Source organism: Lacerta agilis, chromosome 9 (genome assembly GCF_009819535.1).
Source record: "Lacerta agilis isolate rLacAgi1 chromosome 9, rLacAgi1.pri, whole genome shotgun sequence".
In the NCBI taxonomy this organism is placed as follows: Eukaryota; Metazoa; Chordata; class Lepidosauria; order Squamata; family Lacertidae; genus Lacerta; species Lacerta agilis.
The window spans coordinates 71,861,241-71,884,224 of NC_046320.1; the positions used below are offsets into that span (position 1 = coordinate 71,861,241).

Below are 22,984 nucleotides of genomic sequence, written 5' to 3' on the forward strand. Positions count from 1 at the left end.
TATTTCAAAAGGTATTCGATGTTAACCAGCCAGAGGCAGAGGCTACAGTAACAAGGGTGAGCTGAGACATGATGGAGCATGCGCAGAGTGCCTTTCCTTCCACAGTGTGGAGCTGGCACTGCTGCAGGTGCCTCATAATACCCTCTTTGCATTTGTAAGAAAACTCTGGAACTCCCTGCCTAATGACATCAGTCAGGTACCTTTGCAGGACTCTTTCTGCTGAGAACATTTCTGCTTCGACAGACCTTCAGGATAGCTCAGATACTTGGACCATGGTGCTGATAACGCCAAGGTTGCAGGTTCCATCCCTGTATGGCATAGTTGCCTATTCCTGCATTGCAGGGGGTTGGACTAGATGATCCTCGGGGTCCCTTCCAACTGTGATTCTAAGGCCTGACCAGATGCTTAGAAAGCCAATGTCTTAATATGTTTTTAGTTTATTGCTGGCTTTATTCTGATGTTCTGATGAGTTGCTTTTACCAATAGATTTAATGACTGACTCTCTTCACCAATTGCTCTCAGGTTTGTTTGGTTTTGTGCGTGTGTGTGTGTGTGTGTGTGCAATAAATAAAACTCCACAGGGGTGCTGCAGGTTCCCACCTAGGGCCAAAAGTGGGGTTCCCCATGGGGCAGGCCCAGGGAACCAAAAAATATGCTTTGAGCCACAGAATTGTAGCGTTGTGTGGGACCCTCAAGGGTCATCCAGCCCAACCCTCTGCAGTGCAGGAGTCCAGTGCCAACATTTGGGGGAAACACCCATATCCCTCTAGGGTAATTCATTTCAGGGGTCACCAAATAGCCCTCTTCCCCTACCACCTTCGGGTGCCTTCCCCTGCCCGAGAAGCGAGGCAGGGTTTGAGGAATCTCCCTTGCCTGCCTTCATTCCCCCTGCTCACAATGTAAATAAACCAATGTAGGTAAATAAACCAGAAAATAACATTTTTAACTGTATATTATTTTCCCTTCTTTTAATAATTTCAATGGGGGGATGACAAAAAAATTTTTTGCCCCCGGGTACCAAATTCCCTTGCTACGCCCCTGGTTTTGTTAGGTGTTGTATCAGAGTGGATGAAGTGATTATTTTTTATTTATAGCAGACAGGTGAAGAATTGGAAATTCTTTAATCTCTGAACTGTATTTTTTCTTTTTTCTTCTTTTTTCAAATTTTTTTATTGGTTTTTACAATTTTAAGCACATTACATAACAGTTAAATTTTTCCATACCCCCCCCCCCCTCTCCCACCGAGGGAAGCATTTATCCAAACCCCTCTCTCACAGGAGCACATATTAAAACATACGAATTTAACAAATTAACATAGATAAAATCATTGCTTAAGCCTGGCCCTTTTCCTTAGGCCAGACATTCTTCCTTTTCTCAATTTCATTATCGATTGACTTCCTCAAATCCCCCCTGTTGAATTCAATATCAATCCTCTGTGCCAGTTTTCCAAATTCATAATCAATTCTAATTTTACATCACAATATATTTTCTCCTTATCTTTTTAAACAAAACCATACAATATCAAACTTAACTCCTAATAATTTTTACTCAACCTCGGCTCCTAAATACTTCTGAACCTTTCTAAAACCCTTATCAAATTTTCCCCTACTCGTAATAATTTTTTACACCTAAATTCTTCTTTTTTCTACACCCTTCCCTCCCTCCAGTCTCAACATTTTTGGCTAATAATTCTTAACATTACTCCATTACACCAGCAACCAGATCCGTCCGTCTTAACCATATAAAGAGAAAGATAACAAAAAACATGTCCATTTTAGCCCACTCCAACCCTCCTAAAAACCTGAACGCAAAAGTTAAAACATGCTATCTTCTGTTTTCGTCTTATCTCTTGCAAAGAAATCTTCCACGTGTCATTCTCATGACAGAGTGCATACCAAAATGGTTGCACCTCTTTTTTTTGCGATATAAAGCTTCCATTGTCACTTCCATTTTCAACATCTTCCTCTTTTTGAAACATTCCTTTTGCATCGACATCAACACTGCTTCTTCCTTTTTTAGTTACCAGGGAGTCTCTGGCTGGTTTTTCCTCTTCCTCTTTCTCCTCCCCAATTACTCCTGGGGCTGGTATTGTCACTTCCACACTTTCAATATCTATGTCCAATCCTAAATTCTGCAAAGTCAAATTTGAAGATCTCACCGCTTGATCCATCTGCTCCTCTTTCTTCACCATCTGTTGCAAAAGCTCCAAAGTCTTTTCCTGAAAATCCACTGACCATTTTCCCTTATTCAAGGTCGAAAAACAACTTTGTAGTCCAAACAATTCTGTTATGCTGCATCCGCAGCCATTTTCCTTTTGTTTCTTGCCAAACCTTTCAAGACCTCCGGAAAGAAAGAGTAATGCTTTTTCAAAGTCAAATTTCAGTCCAAAATAAATCCAAAATCCATCCCCCCTTTTTTGAGGGAACGGTTTCAGAAGTCTTCCTTGTTTTTACACTTTGACAGCAGCCTCGGATACAATGTTGCACTATTCTTTCTATTTCAACTGTCAGGGACCGACCTCAGTTTTTAAGTCCCTTCCCGAGCCTAATTATTTTATATCCTTTTTAGTAAATTGGTACTCACGAAGTCCAAATACAGTCCAGATTCTGGAGAAATTGAGCGCTCTTTCTGCCAGCGGCCGCTACTTCTCGCTGCGAGGGTAGTGCTTTAATCCTCAGCACCCACGCCTTCTACCCCGCTCGCTCTCGGCAGCCCTTACTGGAGCTTACCGGGGAGCAGGGGAGGTGCACTGGGTGCCCGCCGGATCCCACGCCTCCAGGACGCCCTTCCTGGAGTTCTTCTGGGGGGTCGCAGCGCAGATGTGACTCCCCCCTCCCTCACAGCGACGGAGAAACCTCGGAGCCGAACCGGAAGTCTCCTGAACTGTATTTTTTTTCTATTGCCTCTTAAAAACTCTTTTCAATCTCTTTTTTCTTCTCTTTTTTTCCTTTTTTTCATCATGTTTTTTATCTTTCTTAGATTAATGTTGGATAAAAAAGATATTTGAGATTAAGTTTTGTATTTCTCTTTATAAACTCTTAATAACATTTAGTTTAAAAAAGAAAAAGAAGAAAAAAGTTGCCTGTACTCAGCATTTAGTTGTTACAGTAAGGGCCACACTTTTAAATGGGGGGGGGGGCGCGTCCTGATGCTGCGAACCCTTGAGCACCCCCAGAGAAAAGGTTTGATTTCCACTATTTATTACACATGTGTCTCAGAGCAAGCCTATCTTAAAATAGGCATGCCAACCTGCATGCAATGGTTTTTGTTTGTTCTGTTTTTAAAAGGAACACCATTCTTAAGACAAGCCTGCTATCTGCTGTTTTATTAACTGGGGCACTTTTTTAGTGTCTTAAATCTTTTTTCTTTCTTCCTTTTAATGCATGCGTTAGGGAAGTCACAATCAGAACAGACTCTCCACCATGCACTTTCCTTTCTAAACCTCTTCAGGAACAGTGGCAGGAGGTAAATGGGTTCTGGGCACATGCTATCCTGCAGTTGTCAGAAGGCTGTAATTTGGTTATTTCACGTCCTCCCCTCTCTTGGAAGACATAACTGGCAGGTGCGGTGAAAGAAATGAAAAGGCCTGTTTGCTAACCGCAACAGAGCTGCCATCTTTAATCCAGGACATGAGTTTCCTTCCTTTAAGAGCTCTGCCAAGGGCAGCTACTCCCATCCCAAGGATCTGCCTTGATACAACAGCAGCCGCTATTAATTCTGCCCTGAAGGAAAATGGCAACCCTTCCGCTAGGCACCCATCACCTGGGACACAAATCTCTCTAACCAATGGATAATAGCAAACAACCTCTCAAACTCTCTTTGTTTCAGGGAGCACAAAGAACAAGGCTTGGGTGGAACTGGATGTTTTTGTTTGTTCTGTGGCTAAGCAGACTTCTCCTGGAGTTGAACAATGGAATGAAAACCATTCTGCCTTCAATAAGGTATTGGCCCAGTGTTTTCCAACTCTATGGTTCTTCAGTGTCTATGTTCTCCTTACACACCCATTTATGTAGTTCGTGGCAGTAGTCATCATTCCAGTTATATCCGCCAGATGAAGGCACAATGGATGTGCAGTCTTTCTCCAGTGCCCCCTCGTGCTCTGAGTAGCTGGGGTTGCCAAGAGACCAATACCTGGGGGCAAAAGTGTGGGATGTAAAAAAGGACAGGAGCAGTCAAACACAACTTTTGCTAGAGTAGACATAAGGGTTGTCTCAGTCCCCCAGCCGGAACTTCCTGCCTTCCTGGACTGAGACAAAACTCCCTTGTATGTAACTTGAGATGGGTGCAGCCTCTCCTTGAAGAACCACAGGCCGGGCCTCCATTTTGTCTCTTCAGTCTTCTCTCTCTCATTGCCATCTTAACAGCAGCATTACTAAGATGCACCCTTGGCTCTAGGCCAAGAGAAGAAAAGGGGGACTTTCTGCCATAAGGTTTAGTATGTTTAGTAACTTTTAAGTCTGCCTCTGGGGTCCTTTGTGTGAACAGATGATTTCTTGTGAGTAAACGTTTTATACTTTACTGAAGACTGTGTAGTGTCTTATTAAAAGAGGGATTAAAAAGGGGAAGACACCAGGATAATATTTCTAATGACTCTAGCGAGTCTGTGCAAGCTATCCGCTGTGTGTGTGTGTGTGTGTGTGCTAAAAAGGGAATGTTAACTCTGCAGATATTATAGAACTTGTAAACACAAGTTGGGACAGGATATCTTAAACAATATATCCTCCCCCACATCCCTTAACATTCCCACAAAAAGGAGGAAAGACTTCCATTAAACTGGAGAGGCGTGGAGAAGCTAGGTCTATCGAAGCAGAAGAATGAGGAGGAGAAAGGGGTGGTGGGTCCAGCACCACTTTTGAACTTCAGCAAACTCTAGAAGACTCACTGTGCTTTAGTTCTGGATCCATCAGTCCATTTCCAGTTGCCTTCCTCGTTTTCATCTGTAAGGCCGATCCAGGTAGGATCACTGAGCTGAGAGGTGAGGAAGTTCTGCAGGAGGAAGGAACAACCTCACATGACAAAATGCCCAAACTCAGCAGCTACTGAAGCATACTGAAGCATATTGGCCCATAGCTGTCAACTTTCCCCCTTTTTTAAGGGAAATTCCCTTATTCCGAATAGGATTCCTCGCAAGAAAAAGGAAAAGTTGACAGCTATGTATTGGTCCCAATATAAGTCGCACTCCCCCCACCCCCAATTCCGACCACGAAAAGCTAAATATGCGGCCTTACTAAAATTGGCTTTTACGATGTCGCTGCTGAAACAGACATGCGGTAAAACGGAACGGGTGTCAGTGCGTGCGGAATTTTAAGGGAGCGGCTGATATTTGGGTATTGCTTCCCCCCCCTTCCATGAATTTTAAAGGTGCGGGTTATATTTGCATGAGGCTTATATTCGGGCCAATACAGTACTGTGCATGTTGGCAAAGCAATCTGAATTGCATAAATAACACACTTCAGGAATCACCTCAACCTCTCTTGCCAGAAACCTGTTTAATTTCACCCTACGTTAAGTGAGAACATGCTGGAGAATTTGCCTGACATTTTCTTGTGCAAGGAATTTCAGTAGCGGTGGACAAGTGATTTTCACAAATGCCTATTTTTCATCTTCCAGCTGAGAGCCCTCTCCTAAGTTGCCATGGAACCAGGGCCGTCTTAAGGAGATCGGCCACCATGGCGCGGCGATCCCTCCGGAGCCCCCGGCGTGCCGCCTCTCCGCCACCTCCCTCCCGCGCTTGCCGCCCCTCGGGAGGGGGGTGGGCGAACGGGGGATGAGGGGCGTGGCGCTGGAGCGGTGCGGGGCTCTGCGCGCCCTTCCAGTGCTCCCGGGACGGGAGGCGAGGGCAGCCGGCTCGCAGCCCGCCCAGGAGCGGCATGGGCGGCTGCGGCACCGGCGTGTGAGCGCCCGGCCGACAGCTCGCCTGTGGGGGCGGGGACGGGTTGGGGAGGGGGCGCCCGGTATGCCGGCGGGCTCGCGGGGGCGCTCCTGGGGGGCCCGACACCCCGGCGCCCCGTGCCACTAGCCCCTATGGATGAGACGGCCCTGCATGGAACTCCAAGGTTTTTGAGGACACAATCTGAAACCCACTGCGCAGATACTGCATTAATTCTGTCCCCACCGCCACTCATAGGGGAGAGGGAATAAGAACAGACCATCTACCCAGGTAGGAAGTGAGAGCCGTTTGCCATCTGCTACCTCCTTGTCCTCCATTTGCAATTCTCCAAGACAATTGAGCCTCCTAAAGGCGGCAAGCTGCCCTCAGGAATTTTCAGGTAACAAGCCATTAACTTACTTCAACTTCCTGGAACAGCCTTAAAAGTAACATCTTCAGAAGTGCTACTGCCCCTTTGAGAACCATGAAGGTAAGGGAGGCTGTTTGGGTAGCAGCTGTCTTAATGGGGTAGGAGAGCTGGAAAAAAACAATCACATCTGGCAACCAATATACCCCTTTGGTTTCACATAGTGTATGGCAGGGGTAGGCAACCTAAGGCCTGTGGGCTGGATGCGGCCCAATCGCCTTCACAATCCAGCCCACAGACGGTCTGGAAATCAGCGTGTTTTTACATGAGTAGAATGTGTCCTTTTATTTAAAATGCATCTCTGGGTTATTTGTGGGCATAGGAATTTGTTCGTTTCCCCCCCAAAATATAGTCTGGCCCACCACAAGATCTGAGGGACAGTGGACCAGCCCATGGCTGAAAAGGGTTGCTGACACCTGGTATATGGGTAGATTACTCTTAAAAGCCCAGGACACAAATTTTCACAGCCCTCTAGTGACTACAGACCTTCCAAGTGTCCCTATTTTCCAGGGACGTCCCTGATTTAGAGAAGCTGTCCTGGTTTCTGATTTGATCCCACAATGTCCCACTTTCCCCTGTTTTCATGGGAGAAATGTTGGAGGGCATGGAGCTATTTGACTCTCAAGCCGTCTGAAGGCAATGCTATACAGTGGTACCTCTAGTTATGAACTTAATTCGTTCCGGAGGTCCGTTCTTAACCTGAAACTGTTAAAATGCATCTCTGGGCTATTTGTGGGGCATAGGAATTCGTTCATGTTCTTCCCCCCCAAATATAGAGCCACTGGAGAGCCAATGTGGTGTAGTGGTTAAGAGCGGCAGACTTGTAATCTGGGGAAACGGGTTCGTATCTCCACTCCTCCACATGCAGCTGCTGGGTGACCTTGGGCTAGTCACACTTCTCTGAAGTCTCTCAGCCCCACTCACCTCACAGAGGGTTTCTGGTGGGGGAGGAAGGGAAAGGAGAAGGTTAGCCACTTTGAGACTCCTTCGGGTAGGGATAAAGCGGGATATCAAATCCAAACTCCTCTTCTTCTTCTTCTTCTTAACTAGAGGCAAGCTTTCGCTAATGGGGCCTTTTGCTGCCGCTGCACTGCCAGCACACAATTTCCATTCTCATCCTGGGGCAAAGTTCTCAACTCAAGGTAACTCTACCAGGTTAGGGGAGTTTGTAACCTGAAGCGTTTGTAACTTGAGGCGTTTGTAACTCGAGGTACCGCTGTATAGGGAAGAGTTTTTAATGTTTTTAATGTTTTTATGCCTGGCGTGCTCTGGTCCATGGGGTCACGAAGAGTCGGACACGACTGAACAACAGCAACAAATGCTTTTATATTTCTTGAAAGCTGACGAGTGGCTGGGGCAACTCAGTCACATGGGAGGGGTATGAATAGGAAAATTATCTTTATGGAATGGGATGTCCCTATTTTCATTGGAGAAATGGTGGTTTGGGGGACTCATTTACCAGAAGCAATGTAGGTACCCCTGACCGTGAGGTCCAGTCCCAGACGTCTCTGGGGTTGCGGCGCTCATCTCGCTCCATAGGCCAAGGGAGCCGGCGTTTGTCCGCAGACAGCTTCTGGGTCATGTGGCCAGCAGGACTAAGCCACTTCTGGCAAACCAGAGCAGTGCACAGAATTGCCATTTATTTTCCCGCAAGAGTGGTACCTATTTATCTAATTGCACTTTGACGTGCTTTCGAACTGCTAGGTGGGCAGGAGCTGGGACCGAGCAACGGGAGCTCACCCCGTCGCAGGGATTCAAACCACTGACCTTCCGGTCGGCAAGCCCTAGGTCCTGTGGTTTAGACCACAGCGCCACCCGTGTATTTAGCAATGTGTTTAACATTAACACTGGAAGTGTAAAAACGATTCGGACCAAACTAAGCCTCCTGATGTATGTTTTGCTCTGGGAGGCTGAGTTTGGTCAAACATTGTAGCCTTTTAAGACTCATCTACTCCTGTTCTGGGACGCGGGTAGCTCTGTCGGTTAAACCACAGAGCCCAGGGCTTGCCGATCAGAAGGTCGGCGGTTCGAATCCCCGTGACAAGGTGAGCTCCCGTTGCTCGGTCCCAGCTCCTGCCCACCTAGCAGTCCGAAAGCATGTCAGAGTGCAAGTAGATAAATAGTTACCGCTCCAGCGGGAAGGTAAACAGCGTTTCCGTGCGCTGCTCTGGTTCGCCAGAAGCGGCTTAGTCATGCTGGCCACATGACGCGGAAACTGTACGCCGGCTCCCTCGGCCAATAAAGTGAGATGATCGCCGCAACCCCAGAGTCGCCCGCGACTGGACCTAATGGTGAGGGGTCCCTTTACCTTTACCTTTACTCCTGTACTATCTATAACCAAATGGGCTCCTTGGTTGCCAAATGTGAAATACCTTGGCCTTCCAGTTCTGGGTGTGTGCATGTTACATTCTCCTCACACAGCCCTAGAGCATCCCAAAGTGGCATGGGCCTGGCAGGAGAGCATGCTTGTTGCATCCGCCATGGGCCATGGGCAGGCAGGGGCACACCACAGCTATGCCTACTGGATGCCCATACCACTCTGGGGTGCATGCCTGCCCAGCAGCAGAGCTAGCCGCTCGGGCATCCAGAGCGGCACACATGCCGGGCACCCAGGAGTGGGGCGATCCGCCCATGGGGTGGGTGATCTGCTGGGGGATGCAATCAGTGCTGCGGCGATCTGCCCGGGGGGGGGGGATTTTGCCACACACACCCCTCAGGGATGACACCCATGGCAGACCGCCCCCACCACCACCCCTTCCTACGCCCCTATGCCTGCCCACCCAAGGTGCCATCCAGACACCCAACACCGCCTCTATTTTTGAACCTCTGGGGGTGTTCTGTTTTGTTTCTGGGCTTCTTGGGGGGGTGGTATTGTATTTAAATAGATACATTTCTTGTTTTAATAGTTTCGTGCAGTACTTTTTTCTGGGGGGTACGCATACCCCTAAACATTTTGTGAATCTAAGTTAGGCCTTGTTGAAGGGCAGTATTTCAGTATGAGTAGGAAAATGAGAGTACCCCTCAACATTTTTTAGGGGGGGGGGAGCACTGGTCCCATGTCTTCCATCAAGTAAAAAATAACTGAAATGTAAAGCAAGCTCTACGTTATGGGTTAGCATTCAAGCATTATAAATAAAGCGCAGACGATGCAAGGGGTCGCACTGTGAAATATTTGCATGTGAAAGTAAGAACAACAGGGCTGGACAGAACAATACAAGGCACCAGGGAGGAGGGAGCACTTTGAATCCCAAATATCAGGGGGTGGGGGGGGGAAGAAACATATAAGACCTGCTCTTCGTCACTTAGGATGGAGGCCAGGTGGGAGTCTCTGGTCAGGCAGAAGCTCTCAGCATCATGCCATGTCTTCTCCTCATTTGAAATGTAGTAGAAACTCTTCCCAAAAAAATCCCAGCCACCAGCAGTCTTCGGTTTGCCTTTCTTGAAGAGTTGTCCTGTGAGGAAAAGAAAGGCTGTCAAATAGCTAGCTTTTGACATCTTGGTTTATTCATTCATAGAATCATAGAGTTGTAGAGTTGGAAGGGACACCAAGGGTCATCTAGTCCAACCCCCTGCAATGCATCCTGGACAAATGGCCATCCAACCTCCAAGGCAGGAGAGTCCACCACCTCCCAAGGGAGACTGTTCCACTTTCTAACAGCTCTTACTGTCAGAAAGTTCTTCCTGATGGTTAGTCAGAATCTCCTTTCTTGTAACTTGAAGCCCTGGGTTTGAGTCCTACCCTCCAGAACATGGGAAAGCAAGCATGCTCCCTCTTCCATGTGATACCCCTTCAGATATCTGAAGGTGGCTATCGTATCTCCTCTCAGTCCGTGGATAAAACAGACACAATGAGATATGCTAGTTTATTTAAATACCCTTTCCTCCTATCTCACAATGTAGGGTGCCCAAGGGAGTCAATAAGTCAGATATAAAACAAAACACCATAAATTTTTTCCCCGGAAAAAGAACAACAATGCACAACCCTTCCCCCTCCTCATAAAACTAAAACCATTAAGTGCTAAAATTAAAAAAATTGTCCAGTAGCACCTTAGAGATCAACTAAGTTTGTTCTGGGTATAAGCTTTCGTGTGCATGCACACTTCTTCAGATACCACCAAGTGTGCATGCACACGAAAGCTCATACCAAGAACAAACTTAGTTGGTCTCTAAGGTGCTACTGGAAGGGGGGGGGGATTATTTTATTTTGTTTCAACTATGGCAGACCAACACGGCTACCTACCTGTAACTGGAATTATATCAATAGTGTTTCCATTGCAAGGGATCAAGTGAGTAGATTTTAATAAGCAAGACTGTTTATCATCACAATATCTGAGGTTAGGGTGGATGATGGAACCCTCTGCATTGGAAGAGGTTCTGTAGGCCAGGAAGGGTGCTGAGATTGGTGAAGAATGTCTCCCTGGTGCTCTTAGGACAAGGCTTCTCAAACTGTGCGCCGGGGGCCACCAGTAGAACTTGGACCACTCCTAGGTGGACCTCAATGCCACAGTCTGCCCAGTGCCTCCTCACTCACCTGCTGCTCTCATTGTCTGGACCAAGCCAGCACCAACAGCTCCCTACACTCCCTGTAAAGGTGGCTGGGAGACAGAGACGTTCAAGGATGGAAAGAGGAGGTGTTGAAGGAAATTAGAAAGTGAGCTGAAAGTAGGCACTGGTGGTATTAATACAGTGGCACCTTGGTTTACAACCATACTCTGTTCCGGATTATGTTTTGTAAACCAAAACAGGTTGTAACCCAAGGCGTGCTTTCGCCAATGGGGCCTCCCCACCAAAAAAATTGTTTGTGATCCCCCCCAAAATGGGTTGTAATCCAAAAAAAAGTTTGCAAACCGGGACACGCACTTCCGGGTTTGACGTGTTTGCAAACCAGACTGTTTGTCAACCAAGGTAGTAGTAAACGGGAGACAGAGAGAAATGAGCTACGAGAGGGAAGCTGTTAAAGGAGGACAAAGTGAAAGTGAAAGGACCAGGAAGGAAGAATGAAACAAACTGGCGGTATGGGGTGGATGGCAGAAAGGTACCATTTAAGGGTGGAAGAGTGGGAGAAGTTACCCAGGGTTTGGATCTCCTGGAATGAAGGTTAGCGAAGACTGCTCTATCTTTATGACATATAGTTTTATTTACACATCTATACAACCTGAGCACGAGGCTGAGGGGCTCGCAGCATTAGTACTAACACGGCTAGGCCTGTAGAGCATGAGGCTCTTACTCTCAGGGTTGTGGGTTCAAGCCCTAAGTTGGGCAAAATATTCCTACATTGCAGGGGGTTGGACTAGATGACCCTGGTGGTCCCTTCCAGGTCCACAATTCTATTGCCTCTTCTGCATCTCTAGCTTCTAGTCTGCTTTCTCCTCATCCACACACACTATGCTCCTGTTATTCTCTCCACCTGACAATTGGGACGGGGGGGAACCCACCCATTAATGGGGGGCACTATCACTTAGTTGTAGCTCTGGCAGCACAGCCCATCCTTTTGGGGTGCTGATAAGGACACTTAAGTGGCCAGGTAAGTCCATTGTCTGACCCGTTCAACAAATTCCTCTCGTCATATTCTAACCTCGCTGGCTGCAACACCCCAAGTATCAGAAGAGTCTCGGCATAATTCAGACTGACGCACACACAAAAACAAAACAAAACCCCTGCAACAAAAAAATAAACAGATGAGACCTTGGAACAGGTCCTTTCCTGAACATCTCAGAAGGCCCATGGGGGAGAACATATCGCTGTAAACTGGACTTAAGACTATATAGGGGTGTTCCAAGTCTTCTACAGTAGTTATTAATCCCCAACAGAGTTGGGTTACTGAGTCCACCGTAAACTCTGATTATCAGCATTTAACTTTCATTTAAGGTATTCTTTAATTTTGGTGACAGCTAGCGGGCTGCCATTTTCCCATGCTGTAATCAGAGCATGTCACAGACAAACTTCAACTCACATATATTTGCTCACCCTTGCATTCTCAAGATGTGCAATATTTAGATATTTATTTATTTATTTATTTGTCATTTTCAATCCCTTAAAAAGCAACTTATTACATGTGTCATATTTCGACACCCCTCCCCCTCTTTCTGCGGTTCCTTGCGTTTATATTTTTACTGCCTTTCGGAATTAAACCTATTCATTATTTATCCAATATATCCAACGTATGTTTTATATCACTGCACGTTTTTACATTGACCCTGCTTATGTCTCGATCTGTTTACAGTAATCTTGTAAAATATTCAATAAACAATTTCCATTATTCATTAAAAAAAAAAAAAAAAAACTTTTGTCATCTTGGTTTCTTATTCTTCCAGTAAGTTTCTCCGTTTCTGCCTAGTCCAGTAGTTTCTGTTGCCATTCCTCTTCAGTCAGAACTTCTTCTTCTTTCCATCTTTGGGCAAATATCATTCAAGCGGCTGTGGTCGCATTCATAAATACATTTTTATATTATTTAGGTAACACTAGTCCCATAATTCCCAAAAGTAAGGCCCCTGGGTTCTTAATAAAAGTTATCTTAAACATCTTTTTCAATTCATTTGTATTTAGACATTTAGATACTTACTGTACTTTGCTTTCCGTGTTTGGAAGGCCTGTTCCGATTGTTTTATTTTTGCTGGCAGCTTTGCCACTTCTTCTGCTAAAGCTATGGCTAAAAACATTCCTAGAGTTAGGAGCTTGTTATTTGCTATGACCAACCTATATACACAGATGCATTTGCTAGTTTATTTAAATACCCTTTCCTCCTATCTCACAATGTAGGGTGCCCAAGGGAGTCAATAAGTCAGATATAAATCAAAACACCACAAATTTTTCCCCCGGAAAAAGAACAACAATGCACAACCCTTCCCCCTCCTCATAAAACTAAAACCATTAAGTGCTAAAATTAAAAAAAAATGTCCAGTAGCACCTTAGAGACCAACTAAGTTTGTTCTGGGTATAAGCTTTCGTGTGCATGCACACTTCTTCAGATACACTGCAGTGGATTGCACACAAAAGCTTATATCCAGAACAAACTTAGTTGGTCTCTAAGGTGCTACCGCACAATAATATATATATTGTCGGAATACGCTGCGTGGATCCGTCAAAAGATCCGCGGTTGTTTCATTTGCTTTAATGGGTTTTTGAGAACTACTTTTAGTATCTTTATGCGTGAAAGCAAAAGTGAAAGTAAGAATGAATAGTTGGTTTACCAATAAGATTAATCCGCCTTTTATTTGTAGTTCCGGCAACATTTGAAGTTATCAATGAACGTTAAATCTGCTTCCCGCCTTTTTGGAGGGCAGCAACAGTGGTTTTATTGGTTGAAGTGTCAATCGTGATGTCACATCTGTTCCCAAATTAAAGGCTGAGGCTCCCCGCTTAGGCACGTTTTATTCTTTTGGGAACTTTTACTTTCAGTTCAGGTCAAGTTTAGTTTAAGGGATTTTGGGGAGCGGGCTGGTTGGGTTGGATGGGTTTTTGCTTTTAGTCAGGTTTAGTTCGCGGAAGATATTCGGTTTAGCCTTAGTTAGGTTTCTTAGGTTTAGCCTAGGGCTAGAATTGCGGAAGATATTCGGTTTAAATTTAGATTAATTTAGTATCGCGGAAGAATTGGCGCGCAGGGGCTTAGAGCTCAGGGAAACTTAGCTTAGGGCCAGAAAACGAGCCTATGCGGGTTTTGCCAAAGCCAAAAAAGAAAGATCCAGTGTCTGTCGTCATTTGGGGAAAAGGGGGTAAAGGTTTTAAGAATTTTAATTTCAACGCAATGTCCTTGGTTTGCTTTACATGGTTCAGATTCAGGGCGTCCTTTGGTTTTCGAGGCATCCATTAGTTTTCGAGGCATTATTTTAGTTAGAAGGCATTCAAGAACTCACACACCTTCGGAGTTATTTTCCGTCTTACTCAGCTTCCTTCAGATTGTGAGACTTGGCCGGCGCCCGTGCTCATAAGCACGTGGAACGCTGGCCGCTTTTCCCCGCTACTGGTACCTCGTGCATGGGCAGCTTAAGTTTGTGCACGAGGAGCTCCAGCACCCGAACCCCGACAATATATATATAGTATTTAATTGGATTGCAAATTATCATAGAAGCCAGAATGAATATTAGATAAGGGGAGCAAGCAAGTTGTTCTTTTCTTCTTTAAATTACAAACTTTATAGATTTTTTTTAAAAAAAAAATCTTTAAACAATTACCAAGCATAAAGTGCTCCCTCCCAGGATGAATGCGGGTGTTAAGCCTTGACCCACATGTCACCATGGGAGATCTTTTCTGTTACTGATTAAACTCACGTCCACATTGTGCAGATCAATTTAAAGCACTAGGATAATTTCTCCCAAGTGGCTTCTGTGACTGAGATGGGAGGGAGAGTATTGTATTATTGTTACTAAACGATATAAATTGAGACCATAGGGAGCCAAACCCATCTTTCTATGTTTTTCCTTTTATCACCCTCCGATGGTGAGTTTGGCATTCCATAGCTGTTATATTTCACACATGTTGGAAGCAACTACTTGTCTCACTGCTGTCATAAGAAAGAAGACTAACTCTTTATTTTTGAAACAAAATATAAAATCAAAAACCTCTTGTCATATTCCAACCTGGGAGATTGAAGTGTTCTCCTACTGGTTTCTCTGTCTTGTGACTGATTGCACACACATTCTTGAGAGCCAGTGTGGTGTAGTGGTTAAGAGTGGCGGACTTGTAATCTGGTGAACCGGGTTCGCGTCTCCGCTCCTCCACATGCAGTTGCTGGGTGACCTTGGGCTAGTCACACTTCTCTGAAGTCTCTCAGCCCCACTCACCTCACAGAGTGTTTGTTGTGGGGGAGGAAGGGAAAGGAGAATGTGAGCTGCTTTGAGACTCCTTCGGGTAGTGATAAAGTGGGATATCAAATCCAAACTCTTCTTCTTCTCTTCTTCTTCTAACATTGTGTATGCAATCAAATGCCAACAGTGCCCTTCAGCTCTCTATATTGGACAAACAGGCCAAACCCTATGCCAAAGGATAAATGGACATAAATCTGACACCAGGAATCACAAGACAGAGAAACCAGTAGGAGAACACTTCAATTTCCCAGGACATTCTATACAAGATCTCAAAGTAGCTGTCCTATTACAAAGGAATTTCAGAAATAGACTGGAAAGAGAAGTGGCTGAATTACAACTAATCACCAAACTTAAAACCATGGAGAGACCTGGTCTGAACAAAGACATTGGATTCTTATCTCATTATACATGACAAAGCTATCTTTAGCCATCTCACCCCTTGCTTTTTCCTGTAAGACCAATTGCAGTCGTTAACAGTCGTCAACAGGTTTTCCACACCTATCAGCCAATCCCCCATTCCCACCACCCTCCTGAGTAATACCCCTCCCCACCCTCTCACTATATGGTGACTTCTGTTTCAGTGTATCTGAAGAAGTGTGCATGCACACGAAAGCTCATACCAAGAACAAATTTAGTTGGTCTCTAAGGTGCTACTGGAAGGAATTTTTTGATTTTATATTTTGTTTTGACTATGGCAGACCAACACGGCTACCTATCTTTATTTTTGACACTTGGATTGATATTGCTTTCTTTTGACAGCAGGGCTAACATAGGTTCGGGTACAAGATGTTGCCCCTTAAGGATGACAATGAAAAATTTGGATCCAGAAATCTTTAAGCAGCAGGCAGTCTCAGCAGATGTGGAGGATTGTGCCTTTAAGATTACACCAGAAGATTCTTCCATTTTCTTTTCTTCCTTCTGAGATTTTAAAAATGGTTATCTATTTTTAAACCAATGAGAAATGAACCAGCCTTTCTGTTCCACTTACGAGTCGTGTGAGCGATCTTCGGGTTCCTGAGCCCATCTGCCATATTGACCCTCAGTTTTTTCATTGGTACTAGAAGCGGGTTTTCGGTATCTGTCATCAACCTGATATCTAAAGTTGTTGAAACAAGGGAGGGTGCTTAGATTTATTAAGGATCTCTGTAGGCTCCCCCATGACAAAATTCTCAGGGTGGCTTATAAAAAAAATAATAACGAAGCAATCTCAAAAGAGCAACGATCAAAAGTTCCCTCACCACTATGCTCCCACTGCAGGGTGCTCGCCTCCCCAAGACACATGCTGAGATGGAGGCCCCAGGGAAAGACTGGCACAAGCTGGGGAAAGTCTGGGCTCTGGCCAGTGGAAGTTCCACCCAGGGACAGGTGTCCATTCACCAGCCACGAGGAGAAAGAGGCACCGTCACAGCCCCGAAGACCTCACCTCCCCGTGACTCCAGAAGGCAGCAGCCACACAGCCTTGGTGAGGGAGCCAGGTTGCGCCCCCTCAGAATTCTGCGCCCGGGGCCATGTCACCTCTCTCCGCCCCACACTACACCACTGTGTTTTCGCCAGGTGTCTCAAATAAGATGGTACCTGCCTAATATTAATAGGCGGGGAGTTCCAAAGTTCCAGTGCCACCACGCTAAACGAGTGGCTTCTTACAAATGCGGGAGGGACGCCGGGTGGCATTTGGAAAAGTGCAAGTTCTTAAGATGGAAGTAAACTGGTGTCGGCACGTATGGAGTGAAGCAACGCCTCAGGTAAACTGGTCCACATTTTTTGTGCATGCCGAACACAGGCTGGTTTGTTTAATCCTCCTGCAGCGACTCTAGTGTGTGGCAAGAAGGAGGAGGAGGAGGAGGAGGAGGAGGAGGAGGAGGAGGAGGAGGAGGAGTTTGGATTTGATATCCCGCTTTATCACTACCCGAAGGAGTCTCAAAGCGGCTCACATTCTCCTTTCCCTTCCTCCCCCACAACAAACGCTCTGTGAGGTGAGTGGGGCTGAGAGACTTCAGAGAAGTGTGACTAGCCCAAGGTCACCCAGCAGCTGCATGTGGAGGAGCGGAGACGCGAACCCGGTTCCCCAGATTACGAGTCCACCGCTCTTAACCACTAAGGAGCGGGTATGTGAAGCCTGTTCACCAGATTACGAGTCTATCGCTCTTAACCACTACACCACACTGACAAGAGAAAGCAGGCAGTGCAGCTTATTCAACAGAGGTTGTGCAACAGCAGCTCGAGCTGGACTTACAGAGAATGAGCATAGTGAAGAAGCTGATAATGCAGATGGTTCCAAAGGTTGAATATAATGTCCATTTGAGCTTCCCAGCAGGTGGTTTTGGCGGCTCCTCTGGCTTTTTTTCTGGCGCTGCAGGTTTCTTTGGGGCCATGGCTAGAGAGACAAGCAGAAAGAAAAACACCCACGAAGAGAATAGATCAAGAGACAAGCTCACCATCAGGCCTTGAACACATAGGCGCCATCTATGCAGGGCCAGGGGGGCCCAGGCCCCAGTAAAGTTCTACATCCCAGCGCACACATGCTGTAGGGGCTGTTTTGTCATGGGGGCAAGGTGGCGCGGCTGCTCTAACATTTGCCCATTTGGGAATTTTGTCACAGTACCAAAGACCCAACAAGCAGTAGGAAGCCCTGACACAGTGCGATGGCTAAGCCGCTGCCAGTTGCAGCTGTTATGCATAGCTGAGGCAGCTTCTGATTCTGGGGGTTGGGACAGGCAGCTACAACTCGTAAGAGACGTGGTTACAGGCCAGCTACTTAAGAAAGGCTGGCTGCTCCCTTTGCTAACACCTGCAACTGCTGTGCTGAGTGCGTGGTTGCTCTTGCTTGTTCTGTTCTTGTGTATATCAATTTGTTTTCACTGAATTACATTTGCCATTTTACCACCCATTCACTCGATTGGGAGAGGTCCATTTGGAGCACCTCACAATTTCTTTTTGTTTTAATGGCCCTGAACAATTTGTTGTCATCAGCATACTTCATACACCTCACTGCTTACTCTAGATCGTTTAAAAGCATAGATCCCAACACTGATCCTTTGGGGGTTCCAGTTTCTACATCTCTCCATTCAGGGAGCTGTCCATTTCTTCCTCCTCTCTACTTCATGCTACTTAACCAAGTCCTGGTCCACAAGAGGACCTCTCCTCTTATTCCATGACTTCTAAGCTTACTCAGGAGTCTTTGGCGAGGCTTATTTCACCTTTCTCCACCTGCCTTTCTCAATTTCCTATCTTCCCAACATAGTGCAAGCAGCAGCTGTGTGAGTGCATCTGCTTGCTGATTGGCTGCCTGCTCTCCTCTTCCACCATACACAATCACAAGCACACCTGTAGCTGAAAGGTAAAATGCATTGTGATGTCATTGAAGGGGGTGAGGCTGCAGAGCTTGGCATCCCGTGTCAAACAAAGCAGAGCAAGAGGGTCCTCACCCATTGTGGGTGTAGATACCAGCAGGTTTCTCTTCTCAGTCTCTTCTTTTCCAGCCTAAACATACCCAACTCCCTCAACTGTTCCTCACCAGGCTTGGTTTCCAGACACTTGGTCATTTTGGTTGCCCTCCTCTGCACATGTTCCAGCTTGCCAACGAACTTCTTAAATTGTGGCACCCAGAACTGGACACAGTATTCCAGGTGTGGTCTGACCAAGGCAAAATGTTATTCAGTCGTTCGGTCGTGTCCGACTCTTCATGACCCCATGGACCAGAGCATGCCAGGCACGCCTATCCTTCACTGCCTCCCGCAGTTTGGCCAAACTCATGTTAGTAGCTTCAAGAACACTGTCCAACCATCTCATCCTCTGTCGTCCCCTTCTCCTTGCGCCCTCCATCTTTCCCAACATCAGGGTCTTTTCTAGGGAGTCTTCTCTTCTCATAAGGTGGCCAAAGTACTGGAGCCTCAACTTCAGGATCTGCCCTTCTAGTGAGCACTCAGGGCTGATTTCTTTAAGGATGGATAGGTTTGATCTTTTTGCAGTCCATGGGACTCTCAAGAGTCTCCTCCAGCACCATAATTCAAAAGCATCAATTCTTCGGCGATCAGCCTTCTTTATGGTCCAGCTCTCACTTCCATACATTACTACTGGGAAAACCATAGCTTTAACTATACGGACCTTTGTCGGCAAGGTGATGTCTCTGCTTTTTAAGATGCAAGGCAAAATAGAGTGGGACTATTACTTCCGTTGATTGGAATACTAGACTTCTGTTGATGCTGCCCAGAACAGCACTAGCTTTTTTTTTGTTGCAGCATCACACTGTTGACTTACGTTAAGCTTATAGTCTACTAAGACACCCAGATCCTTTTCACATGTACTACTGGCAAGCCAGGTGTCCGCCATCTTATATTTATGAAGTAGGTTCTTCAGGCATAAGTGCAGAACCTTACATCTGTCCCTGTTGAAATTTATTTTGTTTGCTGACCATCTGACCATCTGACCAACTGACCAACTCCTTAAGAGGACACAACAGACAATCCTTTGTGATAAAATGGGAGAAATATAGAAGGTATCTACAAAGCATCAATAACGGTATAAAGTCTATGGTGGCCTTTGAGTGACTCTGGAGTTTTAATGGGAATGTAACACAGGACATGGCTAAATGTAGAAATTGAAAAGTTTTGGAATGGAGGTAAAAGATAACATAGCAGTGTTGAGCACATTCATAATGAGGAAATGACTGTTCATAGGGAAAAGATGGGAAGTCTAACAAAAGAGATTAATATTTGTATGTTGTTGTTTTTTTATTTTACTATATCATTTTATTATTCTACCCTTTTCCCCCCTACCTTCCCTACCCCCCCTTTTTTCTTTTTTCTTTTTTTCTTTTTGTTTGTCCTCCCCCCTTTGTCCTCCCCCTTTCCCACACCCTTTCCCCCCTCTTCCCGCTTTTTCTATTGTTTTTTTTGTTTCTTTTCTTTTTTTCTTTTTCTTTTTTTTCTCCCCTTTAGCATGTTATTGTTAAAGGTTATAAAAAATATAATATGTGTAGTTACATATTTCCATGCTTTTCATCATTGGTTGTATTTCTTTTTCATTATTGGGTGCAAGACGAAGTAAGAAAAAAGAGACAACGAAAAAGGAAATACACTTTATTTTGTTGTTGTTGTTGTTCAGTCGTTCAGTCGTGTCCGACTCTTCGTGACCCCATGGACCAGAGCACGCCAGGCACGCCCATCCTTCACTGCCTCTCGCAGTTTGGCCAAACTCATGTTAGTAGCTTCGAGAACACTGTCCAACCATCTCATCCTCTGTCGTCCCCTTCTCCTTGTGCCCTCCATCTTTCCCAACATCAGGGTCTTTTCCAGGGAGTCTTCTCTTCTCATGAGGTGGCCAAAGTACTGGAGCCTCAACTTCAGGATCTGTCCTTCTAGTGAGCACTCAGGGCTGATTTCTTTGAGAATGGATAGGTTTGATCTTTTTGCAGTCCATGGGACTCTCAAGAGTCTCCTCCAGCACCATAATTCAAAAGCATCAATTCTTCGGCGATCAGCCTTCTTTGTGGTCCAGCTCTCACTTCCGTACATTACTACTGGGAAAACCATAGCTTTAACTATACGGACCTTTGTCGGCAAGGTGATTTCTCTGCTTTTTAAGATGCTGTCTAGGTTTGTCATTGCTTTTCTCCCAAGAAGCAGGCGTCTTCTAATTTCGTGACTGCTGTCACCATCTGCAGTGATCGTGGAACCCTATTTTATAAATTTATATAGTGGAACTTAACTTGCAAAATATGTACAAATGGAAAATACAAATGGAAAGTATGTACAGAATGTTTGAGATATTGGCGGATGTAAAAAATCAAAATTCAATAAAGTATTATTTTTTTTAAAAAAAAAAAGAAATTTATTTTGTTTGCTTGCACCCTTTTCTCCAACCTGTTAAGGTCATCTTCAATCCTGATTCTGTCTTCTGTGGCATCAGCTGACCCTCCCAGCTTGGTGTCATCTGCCAATCTGATGAGCATCCCCTCAATTCTCTCTCGCCCTGATCTGGCCACAGTGATCCATGCGACGGTCACCTCCAGACTTGATTATTGTAACTCGCTCTACGCGGGTCTGCCCCTAAAGCTGACCCAGAAACTCCAGCGGGTGCAGAATGCCTTGACGAGGCTCCTCACGGGGTCTTTGCCGCGGGACCACATTCATCCAGTGCTTTACCAGCTGCACTGGCTCCCGGTGGAGTACAGGGTCAGGTTTAAGGTGCTGGTTTCGACCTTTAAAGCCCTATGCGGCTTAGGACCCTCGTACCTAAGGGACCACCTCTCCTGGTATGTCCCGGGTAGGACCTTAAGGTCCTCAAATAATAACTTTTTGGAGGTCCCAAGCCACAAGGATGCTAGGTTGGCTTCAACTAGGGCCAGGGCCTTCTCAGTACTGGCCCCGACTTGGTGGAATGGTCTGTCACAAGCAGGACCAGTGCTAGGGCTTCTTGCACCCTAGCGAACCACCTTCTGGGCCCCCCCCCCGCCCCCCAAAGCCTGCTTTAGCGGGAGGTGGGGGGGTGGAGAGGCAAGCAGCAGTTTCTCTGCTGTAGCGGAGAGCTGCTGTTTGCCCGTCCCACCCCCGCCAAAGCCTGCTTTAGCAGGAGCCAGGGGGTTGTGTAGGGGGCAAGCAGCACCTCTCCACTACAACGGAGAAGCTGCTGCTAGCCCGTCCCGCCCAAGCCTGGCCAGCGCCCCCTCCATTTTGCCGCGCTAGGCAATTGCCTAGTTCGCCTAAATGGACGCACCGGCCCAGGTCACAAGAGACCAGGGCCCTGCGGGATTTGGCATCTTTCCGCAGGGCCTGCAAGACGGAGCTGTTCCACCTAGCCTTTGGGTTGGTTTCAGTTTAACCCTGATGTTTCATTCTTTAGGTGTGATTGGTGGGCTACTTAAAAATGAGCCTAAATTAAATTTTAAATTGTATTTTAATCTGTATTTTAATGAATTGTTTTATGTTTTTGTTGTGATTTTATTGGTGTTAGCTGCCCTGAGCCCAGTTCGGTGGGGAAGGGCGGGGTATAAATAAAAAATTATTATTATTATTAGAGAACAACGGGCCCAGGACAGAACCCTGCGGCACCCCACTTGTCACTTTTTCCCAGGATGATGAGGAACCATTAATGTTTCGGTCAGTCAACCAGCTGCAAATCCACCTAACAGTTACCTCATCAGGCCAGTTTCCTTCCTTCCTTTGCGACATGGATGGGGGCTTGCCTTTCCAGATATTGGAGGGCTAGGAATCCCATTAGCCCCAGCCATCATGGCCAAAAATCAGGGTTAGTGGAAGCTGCAGTTCAGCAAACAGCTGGAGAGCAAGACATCCTTTTAAAGCTCTGTCAGATGCAGTTCTTGGATTGGGGAACCATTTAGCAGGTTCTGTTGGGGGAGGGAACTGTTGGTATTATTGGTATTAACATCAATATTAATATGTGCCTAGCAGGACATTGTCATGAGAAGAAAAGACTGAGTAAACCCAACATAAATCTGGAGTGGAGTCTCTACGGCAATTGGACGCAGTGGCATCGCAACAGGGAGGCGGGGGCGGTGCGCCACCGGGTGCCATGTCTGGGGGGGGGGTGACAAAAAGGCACCCCGCAGGGGCTCGCAGCACCACGAGCAACCATCGCGCTGCCACATGTGGAGGATCCTCCGTTCGTGGCTACAGCCGTGAGCAGAGGATTCTGGCGCCGGCGGCAAGCCGCTATGTACAGCGCATGTGCAGTGTCACATGCATGCGCTGTATATAACAACACCGCACATGCGCTGTACATAGTGGTTTGCCGCCGGCGCTGCTCGAGCGCCATGCGGGTGGTGGTGGGATCCCTCTGTTGCCGCTACAGCTGCGTGTAGAGGATCCTCCTATGTGCAGCACATGTGCAGCCATGAGCAGAGGATCCCGGCACCATCCGCACGGC

At 46.2% G+C, this 22,984-nt stretch overlaps 1 protein-coding gene across 1 annotated transcript; it reads right to left on the bottom strand.

The window, feature by feature from the left end:
• Positions 1-3,589: 3,589 nt before the first annotated feature.
• Positions 3,590-10,840, bottom strand: LOC117052626 (C-type lectin domain family 4 member F-like). The gene is made up of 4 exons (XM_033159594.1): positions 10,828-10,840; positions 9,585-9,748; positions 4,883-4,986; positions 3,590-4,131 (listed from the first exon to the last, which is right to left on the bottom strand). Exons 1-4 carry the CDS (start codon positions 10,838-10,840, stop codon positions 3,966-3,968), a joined length of 447 nt encoding a protein of 148 aa, XP_033015485.1. The 3' UTR covers positions 3,590-3,965.
• Positions 10,841-22,984: the final 12,144 nt, after the last annotated feature.